The 14,399-nt window shown below is 36.4% G+C and overlaps 1 protein-coding gene across 1 annotated transcript; it reads right to left on the reverse strand.

Moving 5' to 3' along the window:
* Positions 1–4,308: 4,308 nt before the first annotated feature.
* Positions 4,309–9,486, reverse strand: LOC139472943 (uncharacterized). The gene is made up of 3 exons (XM_071255417.1): positions 9,314–9,486; positions 7,910–8,059; positions 4,309–6,097 (listed from the first exon to the last, which is right to left on the reverse strand). Exons 1-3 carry the CDS (start codon positions 9,484–9,486, stop codon positions 4,309–4,311), a joined length of 2,112 nt encoding a protein of 703 aa, XP_071111518.1.
* Between the last annotated feature and the right edge of the window lie 4,913 nt (positions 9,487–14,399).

Genomic DNA, 14,399 nt, shown 5'->3' on the forward strand with positions numbered 1-14,399 from the left:
AAAAGACATGGCTGATTTCCTCATTGACAGGATTACAAAAGCTACAAACACTGTTGTCTTCAAGATTCAGTGTTAATAGTTTCTTCTTTGTGTTGATAATTCAATGTAGAAATCTGTACTGAAAATCTAAAACTTTTACATCATTCAGTTTACATCTATAAACAGTAAATATATTTTTCCAATTAAAATCACAGTGAAATGTTGATTGCCATTTATCACAAACTTTAAGATTATTTTCATTTCATAGCGCCTTTGAATGCTTCAGCAACTTCAGCAACTGTTTAGATACAAGTTCTGTAAAAGTATTTTTCTAGTTTTCTTGATTGTTATTTTCTATGAAAAATACATATCTATAGTCTAATATTGTACCTTTAATCGGATATTTATTTTCAGTTCTTCAAATGACATCAATCCGTTTTCATTGCATATATCTTTAATTGAGTAAATTTCATTATTAGCCCATTGCTTTACGTAGTAAGTTGCTTGTTTGAAGTTGTGATTAAGTCATAACGGTTGGGACAAAATGTCTTCGATATTATCAACATTAATAATATTTTTTTTTTTTTACAAAAGTTGTTCCAAGCTTTCAATATATCTTTCCAGTAGGGGTTTTAACAAAAGATTGCTTGTCAACATTAGCACCAAGAGACAGTTTATCTTTAATTGGGTTATTACAAGTGAGACTGTATGTTGTTTTTTCGCAATATTATCTGAGCGTATACGTAGATAGTTTCAGTGCGTCAATAAAGGTACTAATGATAATCATGTGTAATCCACCTTCCTCATTTTTTCTTGTCAAAGTTGTCCTTTTGATATTGTCTTTTTTATTATTCCAGATAAAATTGTAAAATATTTGTCAAGTGATTAGACATAGTCCTGAAGAGGGTTTGGTAGTGTCGAAAATATGTGAACTAGTTTTGGCAATGCTAAAGTTTTTATGACTGTAATTTTTCCTATTATCGTTAGTTTTCTTTTTCTCCAATTTGCAAGCAATCTATTTATTTCTTCTAGCATTCTTTTTGTATTGGTTACCCCGAGTTCACTTAAGTTTGATATAATTCCTAATACTTGAAATTCCTTATCGTGCCATTCTGTTTGTAAATCTTGACATAATCGACCATTACTACCCGCTTTTGAGCCTATCCATATTGCTTTTGTCTTGTCTACATTAATCTTTAAACCAGAGTGAGTGAGTGAGTTGGGTTTAACTCCGCTTTTAACAGTATTCCAGTTATATCGTGGCGTGTCAGCTTAATGTGGGAGGAAAGCCAGAAGTGATGCAAGTCTCAGACGTTTACCACTTCGGTGAAACCCACGAGCGTATGGTGCTGACAAACCTAGAACATAATCGGGGCGAACCGGGATTCGAACCCACAATCATAGGTTTCTGGCATGCCCAAGAAACGCAACTCTGGACAGCGAATCGCCGAGCCTCAGACGACTGGGCCACCCGTGCCCCCTTTAAACCAGATATTTTGTAGAATTTAAGAAGTGTTTCTATAGCTACATATAAGCTTTCATCTTTGCCATTTAAAAATAATTCAGTATCATCAGCATACTGCCAAAGATTGTATTCTTTGTCATTTACAGTAATCCCTTCAATTTTATTTTTATTTCTTACCATACATCCAAGGATTTCAGCTGCTAGGAGGAAAATGGGTCTCCTTGTCGACAGTCTCTTTCATTTGTAAAGAAATCTGATAAATGACCATTTTGTATTATGCTTGATGTAGTATCGTAAGTTAGTATATTTATTCACCCTATCATTTCTGGTCCAAATTCGTATTTTTGTAAAACGTATTTATAAATTGTTTTGATCAAATGCCTTTTCAAAATCGATCAGCAGAAGTAATGCTAGTTTATTTTGTCTTTTTGATTCAAAGATAATATCATATAACAACCTTGTGTTTTCTAAAATAGATCTTCCTGGAATAAATACTGTTTGATTATTATGAATGAGCAATTCCAATGTCGATTTTATACGGGTTGCAATACAAGTACTAATCATTTTAGAGAGTGCATTCATTGTTATTTATCATAAGTTATTGGTCTCTAGTGTTTTTATCAATGTTCTGTCTTTATTGGATTTTGGTATACAAGTTAAGTTTCTTAATTCATCCAATATGAAATTGCCGTCTGTTGTTATTCTATTTCTAATTAGTATTCCTCTTATTTCCTCTTCTTTTATATGTTCCATTTCTAATTTGTATTTTGATAACTCTGGTAGATGTTTTTAGTCTATTTGTTGAAAATTTCGCCTTATGTCATCTTCTGAATCGCTTATCGTACTTTCTAATCTTTTCTGTTTGATTGATTTTGGTTCTTTTAATGAATGAAGAAAATGAAATTGTTTTCTCTCTAACTTTCATAAAGAGGGTTTCAAAAATCATCGATTTCAAGTTTGTAGTCTCACTTTGTTCACCATCATTTTTCTCAGAATATTCTTTTTAGTTTCTTCTATAACTGTTTAAACTAAATCTATAAAATCTTTATTTGATAGGAGTGAAGTATTTAATTTCCAATATATGCGTCCCCATTCTTGATTAATTGCAGCAGAGACAAATAACGTTATGACTGAGTGATCGGTTTTTTATCCATTAGAAATAAAACATTTGTTTCCAATGTCATATTTCTTATGTCCTCAGAAACTAAAAAAAGTCCAGCCCAGCTTGTTGTCTCGGGTTTTTCTTCACCATGTAGATTTTTTCAAGTCTTTATTTAGTTCTCTCCATATATTTATCATATTTAACGATTCCATTCTTTTCAAAACTATCTGTCTTGCTTTAGTTTCATATATATCTTTATATAATTTTCTAAATCAACTGCAGGATTAAGAATAAGGTTCCAGTCCCCAACAATAACTAATGAATCATTTTCGAAGTTGTCCATATTGTCAAATAGAATTTTATAAATATCAGGGTCATAACTATTAGGTCCATAGAGATAAGTTAATGTTAGTCTTGTACCTTCTAGAGTTATATCATCTATTATATAATTGCCATTTTCATTTATTTTAGAGCTATGAATTGTAATGTCTACATTATTGTTAAACATTATAGCAACACCTCTAACATTAGATTTATATGGTGCAATTATGCTTTGTATACCCCATTCATTCCTCATAAGAGTAACATCATTTTTTGAAATGTGAATGTCTTGCAAACAAACAATAGAGACCTTTCTTTTTCTTCAAATATTCAGTACTTCCTTCCTCTTATTTTTATCTGCTCAGCCTCTGCAATTAGTCGAAATCACTTTTATTTATTTAATATTAGCCATAATCTACTATTACAAGTTGTAATGTACAATAATGAGCTGCAACGGGTATTTGCCTTCGATAAACTACAGGGAACATTTTTTTCTTTGCAAAATATTTTTTTAGATGAACATAGAAATATAAAAACATAAATACATGTGTTCCACAGTAGACCAAGGAATCCGCCTTTAAATTAATCTGAAAGAGACCCATATCATATATTTAAATGTTATGTATCTTTTCATTTTATCTGTATTGTCAATCTACAAGATGAATTAAGCATTACAAATTATCAGGCTCTATATTGACCTAGAGGACCTGAATTAAATATAGGAACTCGGAGATACACACATTCCTCTCTGGCCTATTATTATTAAGTCATCATCCGAAAAATGCTGAATATGGGGTTAAGCCAAAAAATGTGAAACTAAAATTAAGTATTTAGATTTCCCTGTAAGAAAACCCCATCCAACAAGCAAATACACCATAAGAATAACAACAAAACCAACTGAATTCATATAAGATCTACTTCAACTGGTCAAGCCATGGGTATGTGTGTGACACAGTTCAAAATATTGACATTGCACATGTCACGACTTCAACGTTCTATAGGTTTGTATATATAATTTAAGTCAAGTATATCTATATTAAGTAAACTAAACTAATTCAGTTGGCATCACAACCTCAACATCACCGGTAAGATACCTTTAACTAATTTTACATTAAAAAAGGGGTGGTGGTGGTGTGTATGTACCGAACACTAAAGTTCGGTTAAATTGCTATCCATGTGACCAAAACCCAAGAACCCTTTATATTTAAATATCCCCACATCTGCTCATCTATTCAATGTACAGTGGGTCGCAGGAACCGTCGAGCACATAGATTTTCACAGGCCTGATTGATACTCCTTGCCCAGCCCATTTCCCGATGATCAGACAACAGGTTTTGAATGAAATTATATTTACATTTATCTAAACCTAGAACATTAAATGTTATAATAAATGTGTATCTATGAAATGATTCATAAACACAATTTGTGTTTACTTTTGTTATCAATCGTGAGAATGATTGAATACATTGAGATATGTATTACAAAAGAAATTTCTCCCTGATTCTTGAGAAAGGTAAGACTTAAACTTGAAGGGATGTAAAAATATATCTTTTCTGTTATACACGTCCATATATTTGTCCCTATTATCCCAAAGGCTGCCATCTTTTACAAAATGAATGTCTTTCCTCATCTGAAGACCATGGGCAATATTTGCAAATCCTATTTCCATCATGACGTCATGTTTCAACAACAAGTCAGCCACAAATGTGAAATTGTTTTCAAAAGAAGCTGGTACGTACATAAAATCACAGCCTTGAATAAATATATTTGAAAAATTGTTTGAGTTATGCTGAAAATTGTGAAGAAAGCGATGTACAAAAGATCTTGTTGACTTTGGCTTTGACATGTTCCGTATTTCATCAATGACGGCTAGTATCCTTGGTTTACCCTCTTTCCACCAATTCCACTTGGGATTAATCTCTTCGTCAGAGACGTTTTCACGCCTGATGCCCGTATGCAGCCAGATCTTATCACGTGGCAGTGTGTCAATTTTCCAAGGGTTAATCAGAGTGTCATCTCCAATCTGTAAGAATCCTTTCACATCGACATTAAGCTTCATTGCTTCAATGATACATTCATACATGTAGTACCAACCTCTCTTCAAGAGTTCCATGTATATGAAATACCCTGTGCTTGTTTTATGAACAGATGATGTGAACGTATTGATGTTTGGTCCACAGAAAATGATGCTATGGAAATAAGGGCGATATATGGCTTCTAATATTGGAATATTTGCATACAATGATGGCTCATTAAAGGATATTATAAGTGCTATATCATTTATAGTCACATTAGGGAATGCTATGGCAGTTTTTGGACATACAGTGCCAAGAATGTCCTTTGCCTCTTTGCTCATAGATGTGGGGGTTGTCGGCAAAGAAATAATTCCAGCTGTAAGAATTTTCTTCAAATGAATCATTCTCTTTTGAGCAGTCCGTTTTGGAAGTTGATAATGGATAGACCTTAAATCAGAGATCCATCCATCCACTAAATGTGTGTCTCGTAAAGTAAGGAGTTTATTTTCTTTCAGAAGTTTTAATAAGTCACCCATACATTGTAACACATCGAGATCCCCTTTACATTTCCAAAACTGCAAAAAGTCAATCAAACGTTTTGAAGAAGTGGTGTTCAATGTATCGGACTCTAGTTCCACAGAAAGCGGATAAATACCAGTCCTGCCCGTAACATCCCATAAGACACGTTGCGCTATAATATCCCCTTTGTTGACACTCATCAAAGGAAGAGCCCAGAAGGCATTGTACTGGAACATGACCAAATCTAAACTTAAGGAGGTGAATGTTTTACATGGAAAAAATATTGGGGGGTGTTGGCTAATGGATTTAAAATATGTGTCTTGTTCTTGTAGTGAGCCTGTATGTCTTTTAAGCATTTGGGGATAGAATACTGACAGAATCAAAGGGTTTAGATGTTCTTCAATGTAAAAGGCATCAAATGATGACTTTTCTTCCAAGAGATTGCTTGATTTGTTCCCAGTTGTGATTGGTGCCATGTTGGGTTCAAAGAACGTTTTGTTTGTCATAAGAACTAAGCCAGATTGGGGAAGATTATCTGTAATTCTTTTCAACATTTCCAACACATGTATGTTCAAGTGATGGAGGAGACATATGAGATTTGCCCCATGAGATATGGCATAGAGATAAGCACGGTTCCCATCTTCAACAGCGTCATGTGACGTGTTTATTGTGTTCAAAGTAACACACCACGGTGACCTGTAAATAGAGAGAACATTGAGGGTAGGAATGGTTTCTGGTATTGTTTCTTTTGGTTTGTTGTCGTTAAATGTCGCACTCAGCAATATCCCATCTATATGATTGCAGTCTGTAAATAATCGAGTCTGCACCAGACAATCCCCTGAATGACATCATGTCCATCGATCTAAGAAATCAGAGAGTTTATTCAGTATCTATGGAGATATGGCCCATTGTACAGTTCAGTTTTACCAAATACATGAACATCAACATGAAAATGAACATAGCATAATATATATATATATATATATATATATATATATATATATATATATATATATATATATATATATATATATATATATATTCATTCATCTCAGTCTAAATACATGTTTTAAGCACATTGTAAAGTTTTGATAACATCTTCATTGTTGGAATTCAACATATTGGTAATTAATTGATTGTCTTTGTGTGTAATATCTGAAACTTTGATCTCAACGTTCTATAATTTTCAAATGAAAACTCGTCTTCAAACTTTTTACAGAATCAATACGACATTTATTGACATGGAAGTTATGGAGATATTTTCTAAATTAACAAAGGGTCAATTTTTAATACTTTTATCCAATAGTTAACAACACGCATAAGAAATATTTACCAATGCATAAAAATCGCATAAAAAACAAAGTAGGCACTTTTTCAATGGATTCCAAATATTTAATTCCCCATATTTAAGAACCGTGTAACAAAATGGGTACAATTTTACCATCAAATATCGAATTTGCTGTGGAAAATGAGATTCATTTGTTTTCCTTAAATAATGTATAAACAGGAAACATTGCCTCAGATGCCTGAAGATCTATGGTCTTACAAGCCTTGGACCAATCATATTAATTCCCGATTTCTTTGGTCAAGGATTTCGAAAATCGCAATTAACTCAATTTTGACAGTGAATAAAATCAGTGTAAGTTCCCTAAGTTACAGAGCAGTCCAAGACAAACATCACTGCAGAATTGTTCAAAGTGAAGTGAGGTATGCTGGTATTTAATGAGGACATATGAGTAATAGATTTGTGCAAAACAAACATTACTGCAGAAATGTAAGGTTTGTGCACGTCAAATTCGCGGGAAATTAGAAATCAAGGCTTGGGAGGAAAACGAGGTGATTCGGGTCAACGACCTTTACCATCTGGTGAAACCATCGATCAGGGGTATTGTTCTGTGACAAAACCAGAGTCACGATCAGGGTTAGTCTTTGGATCCACACCCGCGATCACAGGATTCTTGCATACCTAAGGGAGCTTTGGGATCCCTGATAGACAGTGAAAATGAGCTTCTACCATTGATATTGTATCGACTCAACAGACGAAGTTAGATAACATGGGGAGAAGTAGAACAATAGGGGTTCCGGATCAGCCCTGATTGTTGGAGGGGGGTGAAGGCTGAGTATAAGATTGATAAAATACAACATGACACATATTAGCACGAAAAGGGTATTGTATGTTAGTGAACTTGGAGGGTGGGCCAGGATCAAAGAAACATTTCAGTGATCAAAAAAAAAAAATCCATAAAGATATCTTATTCATTTAATGAAAATATCCATTAAGGCTGACACATTCAGATATTATGACTACTGTCAAGGAATTCAACATCCTGGCAAAACGCCTTGGATTGAGGGAGATTCCAGACTGGAAGATACAGAGAGGACCACTGGTACGACAGTCCATGTTTTCAAGGCCATGACAAAAGATCCTGACCTAAAAGATTATTCAAGAATGAGTAAAGAACCCACATTGTTATACCTATATAGGGGAACAGTTCCTAAATATGTTACCTGCAAAATGATTGTGATTTCGTTGTACTTGTTAGCAACAGTACTCTCCATCCCGCCACCTTGATGTCGTTCTTCTCAGCAAATGATGATAGGATGAGCCATTTGTCATATGTACCAGATGTGTTCTGACTTACAGTATTGGAGACATTCCTATAACATACACAGACAAATGCTTGACCGTGCGCTTGCTTTCGTCCATATAGAGGAGATCATTACACCATATTGAAATCATGATTTGAAAACTGGCTACATACCAGTGAACTGGTCTCTCAAACTGTACAAAACAGAACCAAACATGTCATATTTTCGCGAGCTGTATACACTCGGATATTATGCATGCTAAAATCTAAAGTCACACATTTTAAAAGTCATGTGCTGTTGTCATACAGCTTGAATTTTGCTTCGTGCGATGTTAAACAAACCCAACCCCATCAATGAACTTACTTAGCGATCTTTTCATGAATTGACAAATTATTAATATCTGTATTTTCATTAAAAAACAATTGGTAATGAGGCTCACGGTTTTAAACAAACCTCTAATCAGGAATTGAATTTTGATATATTTTGGAAAGTTTTGTTTTGATATGTGTCTTTTCTGAAAAAAATATGATGCTTTTTATGTTGGATTCTTTTCAATTTGGGACACAGTTTCTATACCAACAGGAGAGGTGCAGTGCAAAGTGGATTTTCTGAGATATGCTTTTTTCATGTTTTGAACTTTGAAATATGTTGGGAGTCGAAGTCGGGGGTATTAGTGGCAAATGAACAGAAACACAAATGAGAGTAACGCTATTGTCTTTCATAATGCCGTTAGACCGAGAAAGTATGAAATGTTTGTTGTTAAAAGGAAATGCTTTAGATATAGTACCCACATATACAATGTACATATCTGTGTGTTCTTCGTGCCACATGTAGCTCTGGTCTGCTCTACACGAGTCAAGAGAGAGTGTCACGTCAAGCTGGGACGTTTTATTTATGTTAAAATCAAGGATTAATATATTTTGATAATTTACTGTTGAGGTTTTTTTTATACATCACATCATGATGAAGACCAGGCTCGACTCCCCACTTGGGCTCAAAGCCCATTTCCGTGATATTTCTGGAATATTGCTAAAAGCGGTGTAAACCCATCTCACCCGCTCATGATGCTATGATATTGTATAATGATGGCTCCTTTACTGACTAAAGCACTCATTGGAGTTACTTGGCATGACAAACGCTCAGTCAGGGACACATTAAATTGGAATGAAGATGTACATTTTCAAACTAATTCAATTGAAATGAATTTGGCCACAAAATTACCCTTTCCTCGCGAATGGCTGGGTGGAGACAGACATTGATCCTTGAGTGTTTTTTATAAATGATTATTTCTTTAAATAGTGCGCGATAACCCTTTGTACTTACTCCCTATCTTTACCAATTAGAGACGTTGTGGGAAGCCGTCCAATGGCATGCGTTGACAGATCACCAGCCCAAAGAAACTGGTACACAAGAACCACCAGCGTAATCGCCAAAGTCGGAAGGAAGATTCTCTTCACTGTCAATGCATAAATCAATGAAAGTTCATAATATAACATGGATACTCCACTCGGATACATAAAAGTGTGTGAGTGAGTGAGTATGGTTTTACGCCGCTTTTAGCAATATTCCAGCAATATCACGGCGGGGGACACCAGAAATTGGCTTCACACATTGTACCCATGTCGGAAATCGAACCCGGGTCTTCGGCGAGACGAGCTAACGCTTCAACCACCAGGCTACCTGACCGCCCCACATAAAAGTGACTGTGAGCCAACCACTTCTTGTTTTCTCACCTAAATGACAGGCAGGGTAACGACAACTATCTTTTGACACCTGTTGGTATCACACGACCAGGGATTGAACCACTCACATGCTTTCCGTGAAGACGCTCTGTTCATTTGATCACGGAGTGAGTGAGCGAGTTCAACATTTCAATTATCAATATAAATAAAAGCTATAAAAACATTTTCATATTCATAACAAATCCATTGTTCAATTCCGCCTATATTATAAGCATGTGCTTATAAATTATGAATCACTGTCAAATAGCGATAGTACCAGGTGTTAAAAGGTGAGCGAATTCTGCCTCCACCGGTAACGCCCGTCACAACCCCATGTAAACGCAAAAAAAACTTAATTGTTCACCTGAAACAAACATGGAACGTATGGTAAAGTCAAAATAAAGAATTTCTTGTGACATTATTTTTGTCACTGATGTGTCATATTTGAAAAAAAATACTCCACATACTCTAAATACTTTCTACTATAAAGAAGGTCCTTCCTTTATTGGATTAAGGATTATGATTTATCTCTGATGAAGGGATTTTCTCGCACCCATCTACATTTCTCTCTTTGGACAGATATTTATGGAACTTTGGAATCCGGTTCAAAAGAGGAAAGGACATGTCTCCGGGTTATGGAGGCAAGAGAAAAATTGATGCTTACATATAAATTATGTTATTTGAGGCCGTGTCAGTGCAGACTTGTCATGTAGGGCAGGCAAGCCAGATTTTGGATGACACTTGGCTGGGACAGCGAGTCAGCAGGCAGTGTTACCAGCACCGCATCGTGAAACCCATGAACACTGTTGTGGGGCCGACATACCAAGAATCATAATCAATGAATCTGGTATTCAAACCCACGACCATGGTACTCTGATACGCCCTACAGGGTCACCCCTATCCCCGGCATTGCAAGTGGCTTCATCAAGAGTGTATCACAAAGGCTACCCGAAATAAATATCTAACTATGATGAAAGCATCACACGTGTTTACATTAATGATTATATTATGGTAGGTAAGCCCACAGCGATGCATGTCGTACCACATTAATTGACCTAATGGCTTGGTATAAATGCCACATTTTGATGGATAGAGACTAACTTAATCAAATAATCACTACGCTCCTGTGAGTTTGTTCTGGGCCAACTGCACCGTAGCTTTACCTTCAGAGATGGCAGATAGCAGAATGAGAAACGTCCATTCTGACGTGTGCTCACCTGCAACTGCAACACGTTGCAAACGTCGCATGATCAATACTGTTGCTTCCTTAATGATTAAATGAATTTAATAGTGTCTTTGAGTGTTTGGTTCCAAGAAACTTACATGCATCTGCTCATAACCGAGTTTGTGATTAAATCGACATTATTTCCATACTGTAGATTTTATCTACGTTAAACTGCGTTTAAAACGAACACGCTTATAAAAGGCTGACGGGTATAACGAACATATTGTTAGGTACCGATAATTTTTTACATATATGCTGTACATATGCTTATAACGAACTACGGTTATAACGAACTAAAATTAGTAGCCCCTATGAGTTCGTTAAAACAGTTCACTGTATTTGATACCCGGTACTATTATCAGCAAAACGGAAGGAAATACATTCCCAGTCCTTGTAGGTCATCAATGTAAGGTCTGTTTGTCAGTCAAATAGGTGAATATAAACATTTCTAGGGGACATACTATTTTTCCGTTGTATTGCAAACGTTGTTAAATACAGGTTTATTATCATAGTGGACAAATTACTAAAATATATGGATGCTGCCACCAGTCACAAAATGTGACAAAATAAATACCAGACCTTGGACACGAGGTTCAGCGAAAAAACATCAGAAGGATCTACAAAGATACGAATGTCGAAACTAGCGAAGTGCAGACTGATCACACAACAAGTAGGTTTAGTTCAATAAAGAGTTTATTAATTATTCAATGAACTGAAAAATCTTGTACATGGACTCGAGATCGCGGGACGCGATACCGGCTGTCAACTGTACTGGAAACATCCGTCTTTCGGCATTGTCTGTCACATCGTGGCTCTGTGGGGGCACGGGTGGCCCAGTCGTCTAAGGCGCCGCGATTCGCTGTGCAGAGTTGCGTCCCTTGGGCACACAAGAAACCTATGATTGTGGGTTCGAATCCCGGTTCACCCCGATTATGTTTCTAGGTTTGTCAGCTCGTTGGTGGTAAACGTCTGAGACTTGCATCACTTCGGGCTTTCCTCCCACATTAAGCTGACATGCCGCGATATAACTGGAATACTGTTAAAAGCGGCGTTAAACCAAACTCACTCACTCACTCTAGAATCTGGTACTTGTCTGTATCCCTCCCTCGATTAATCTGAACTTTTACAACAATTAAACTGTACAATTAACTTTTAAACTTGAAAGCGTACGAACGTGGCTGCAACCGGAACCGGATACATGTAATGTAAACAATACATTCCGGAAGTCACGTGACCCAGAATGATTAACAATGAGGCCACGTCTCCGAGAGCTGTCAAATTGAAGTCAGGATGAAGTCAAAACCTAATTAAAGCTTGGAATTAAATATATAGGCTCCACTTCAGAATGATCACTGTAAACATCGACAGATGACTGACGGCGTCATCGCGCAAATGATCATAATGTAAACAATCCGGTGGGAATGACCTCGGACCCCCAGAATCGCGATGACAATCGACGACTGCCAAAACATCTAAATATAGACTGTAAACTGTAATATTTTATACGGACGACAAATCACATGCGACTTGTGATAACTGTAACTGTAACTTGTATGCTTGAATCATAACGATCTTGGAATATTCCGTCAGAATGAATCCGGAATGGCTGTCGGAATCTCGGAACTTTCAGACGTCAGCCGGAGGTCAACAAGATGTCATTCGGATGTCCACAAAGGTAAGTAATCACTTATCCGCCATCAAATACTTAGAGAGCAGACCGAGACAGTTTCTTTTTGTTGCGGCGGCTATGTGGATCTGACTCGCTATCTAGAGTTATTGCGTTTCCTTATATCCCATTTGCGTTTATCATTGTTCACTGGTTTGTCTGGCCCGGACTCGATTATATACAGGCCGCTGACATAGCTGGAATATTACAACGTGTACAAGTAGCTTCAGTAGGCCGGTGATGGAATAATATTGGACTTTGTAAGTGACTGGGTGACTTTAACGCGGCTTTGAGTGAGTGATTGAATATGGCTTTACCACGCTTTTAGCAATATTCCAGTAATATCACGGCGGGGGACACCAGAAAGTGGCCTCTAACATAGTATCCATATGGGGAATCGAACCCGGGTATTCGGCGTGACGAGCGAACGCTTTTACCACTAGGCTACCGCACCGCCTCAACTCTGCTTTGAACAGTATTTCAGTTATATGACGGCGTGACAACTTAAAACAGTCCTTTGAAAGATAACACCTGATATTGATCTAAAAACAACGCAATAGAAGCCCTTTCTGCACTCGACTTGCAGTTGAGATCCATGTGTATACAATTCCAGTGGTGTTAAAACTAGCACAGCAATGCAAGCTGCGCAAGACATGTGCTCGCAGTGGCTACCTTTAGCAGGCGTTTACAACTGTGGTGAAAGCCACGAGTAGGGTCGTGGCACCGAGAAACCAAGAATGTAGGATTCAAAACGACAACAGGATTCTGCCAACCTTTGGGCAACCGTGTCCCCGGCATTGCAAGTTGTTTCATGTGTTTTACAAAGGTCCCTAAAATATACTGAATATAATAAAGCGAAAAATTATTTTCATTAATGATTATTATATTTCATTCGCTAGGTTACATTCGCATGTCATCAAAGCGCTAGTGTTGGTTTCGATCCGATCTGTTTCCTCTGTCATAATTATTGGACTTTAACTCCACCACATTTGTTGTACCAACTGTTCACAGAGCAGTATTGTTATCTCGATATTCTCAGGGTTACCTATTATCGAATAACCTATAAACGTCAAGATAAAGGTGATATGATACGGTTGCTTTCTATCGCTGAAACAGTTATCCAGTATCGGGTGTCCCCGTGTACATCAGACTCACAAAAACACTTAAAGGCTTGGTTTAATAAAATGGTTTACATACTCTGCCTACTGTAAGAATAATTGGAAGTGGACGAAACATAAATAGTAAAAGAAATATATGTTTGGTTCACAAAATATTGTGAATACAACTAGTTAAATTGCAAGACGATAGGTTAAATGCATGCATGTTAAACAATGGGAAATGCCAACCTAATACTACACAATTGGCAACATATTCAGATAATTCTAAATTGTTAAAACAAAAAAATAATCTGAAAGTTTTCCAAATCTACCGGTCTGGAACCTCAGTAAAACAAAGAATTTATTTTAAAAAGTTTGCATTATCTTATTTGTTTGGCTGACAAGCGGTAAACCTCCATCTGCCACATACTCCAGCATCAGACAACACACCAGGCATAAATACTCAAAGTTGCATGACAAATTCCGAACTTGTCATGTACGAATCATGTTTCTCAATAATGGGAAATGCTAACCTAATAATGCACAAATGGGAAACATTTCAGATAAATCCAAATTGTTAAAACAGAACATAATCTGAAAGTTTTCCAAATCTACCGGCCTGGAAAATCAGAAAAACAAAAGAGTAAACATGTTTGCCTTATTCTTTTGCTGACAGGGGATAAACCTCCATCTGTTACAC

Source organism: Haliotis cracherodii, unplaced genomic scaffold (genome assembly GCF_022045235.1).
Source record: "Haliotis cracherodii isolate W230 unplaced genomic scaffold, xgHalCrac1.p SCAF_26, whole genome shotgun sequence".
Taxonomy (NCBI): Eukaryota; Metazoa; Mollusca; class Gastropoda; order Lepetellida; family Haliotidae; genus Haliotis; species Haliotis cracherodii.

What these genes read in the sequence shown, in the direction of transcription:
- LOC139472943 (XM_071255417.1), bottom strand. Translation starts at nt 9,486, where the DNA reads ATGTTATATTATGAACTTTCATTGATTTATGCATTGACAGTGAAGAGA. An exon ending in CTAATTGGTAAAGATAGGGA is followed by an intron (nt 8,060 to 9,313) that starts GTAAGTACAAAG and finishes TGTATGTTATAG; the next exon opens with GAATGTCTCCAATACTGTAA. An exon ending in AAATCACAATCATTTTGCAG is followed by an intron (nt 6,098 to 7,909) that starts GTAACATATTTA and finishes CTCTATTTACAG; the next exon opens with GTCACCGTGGTGTGTTACTT.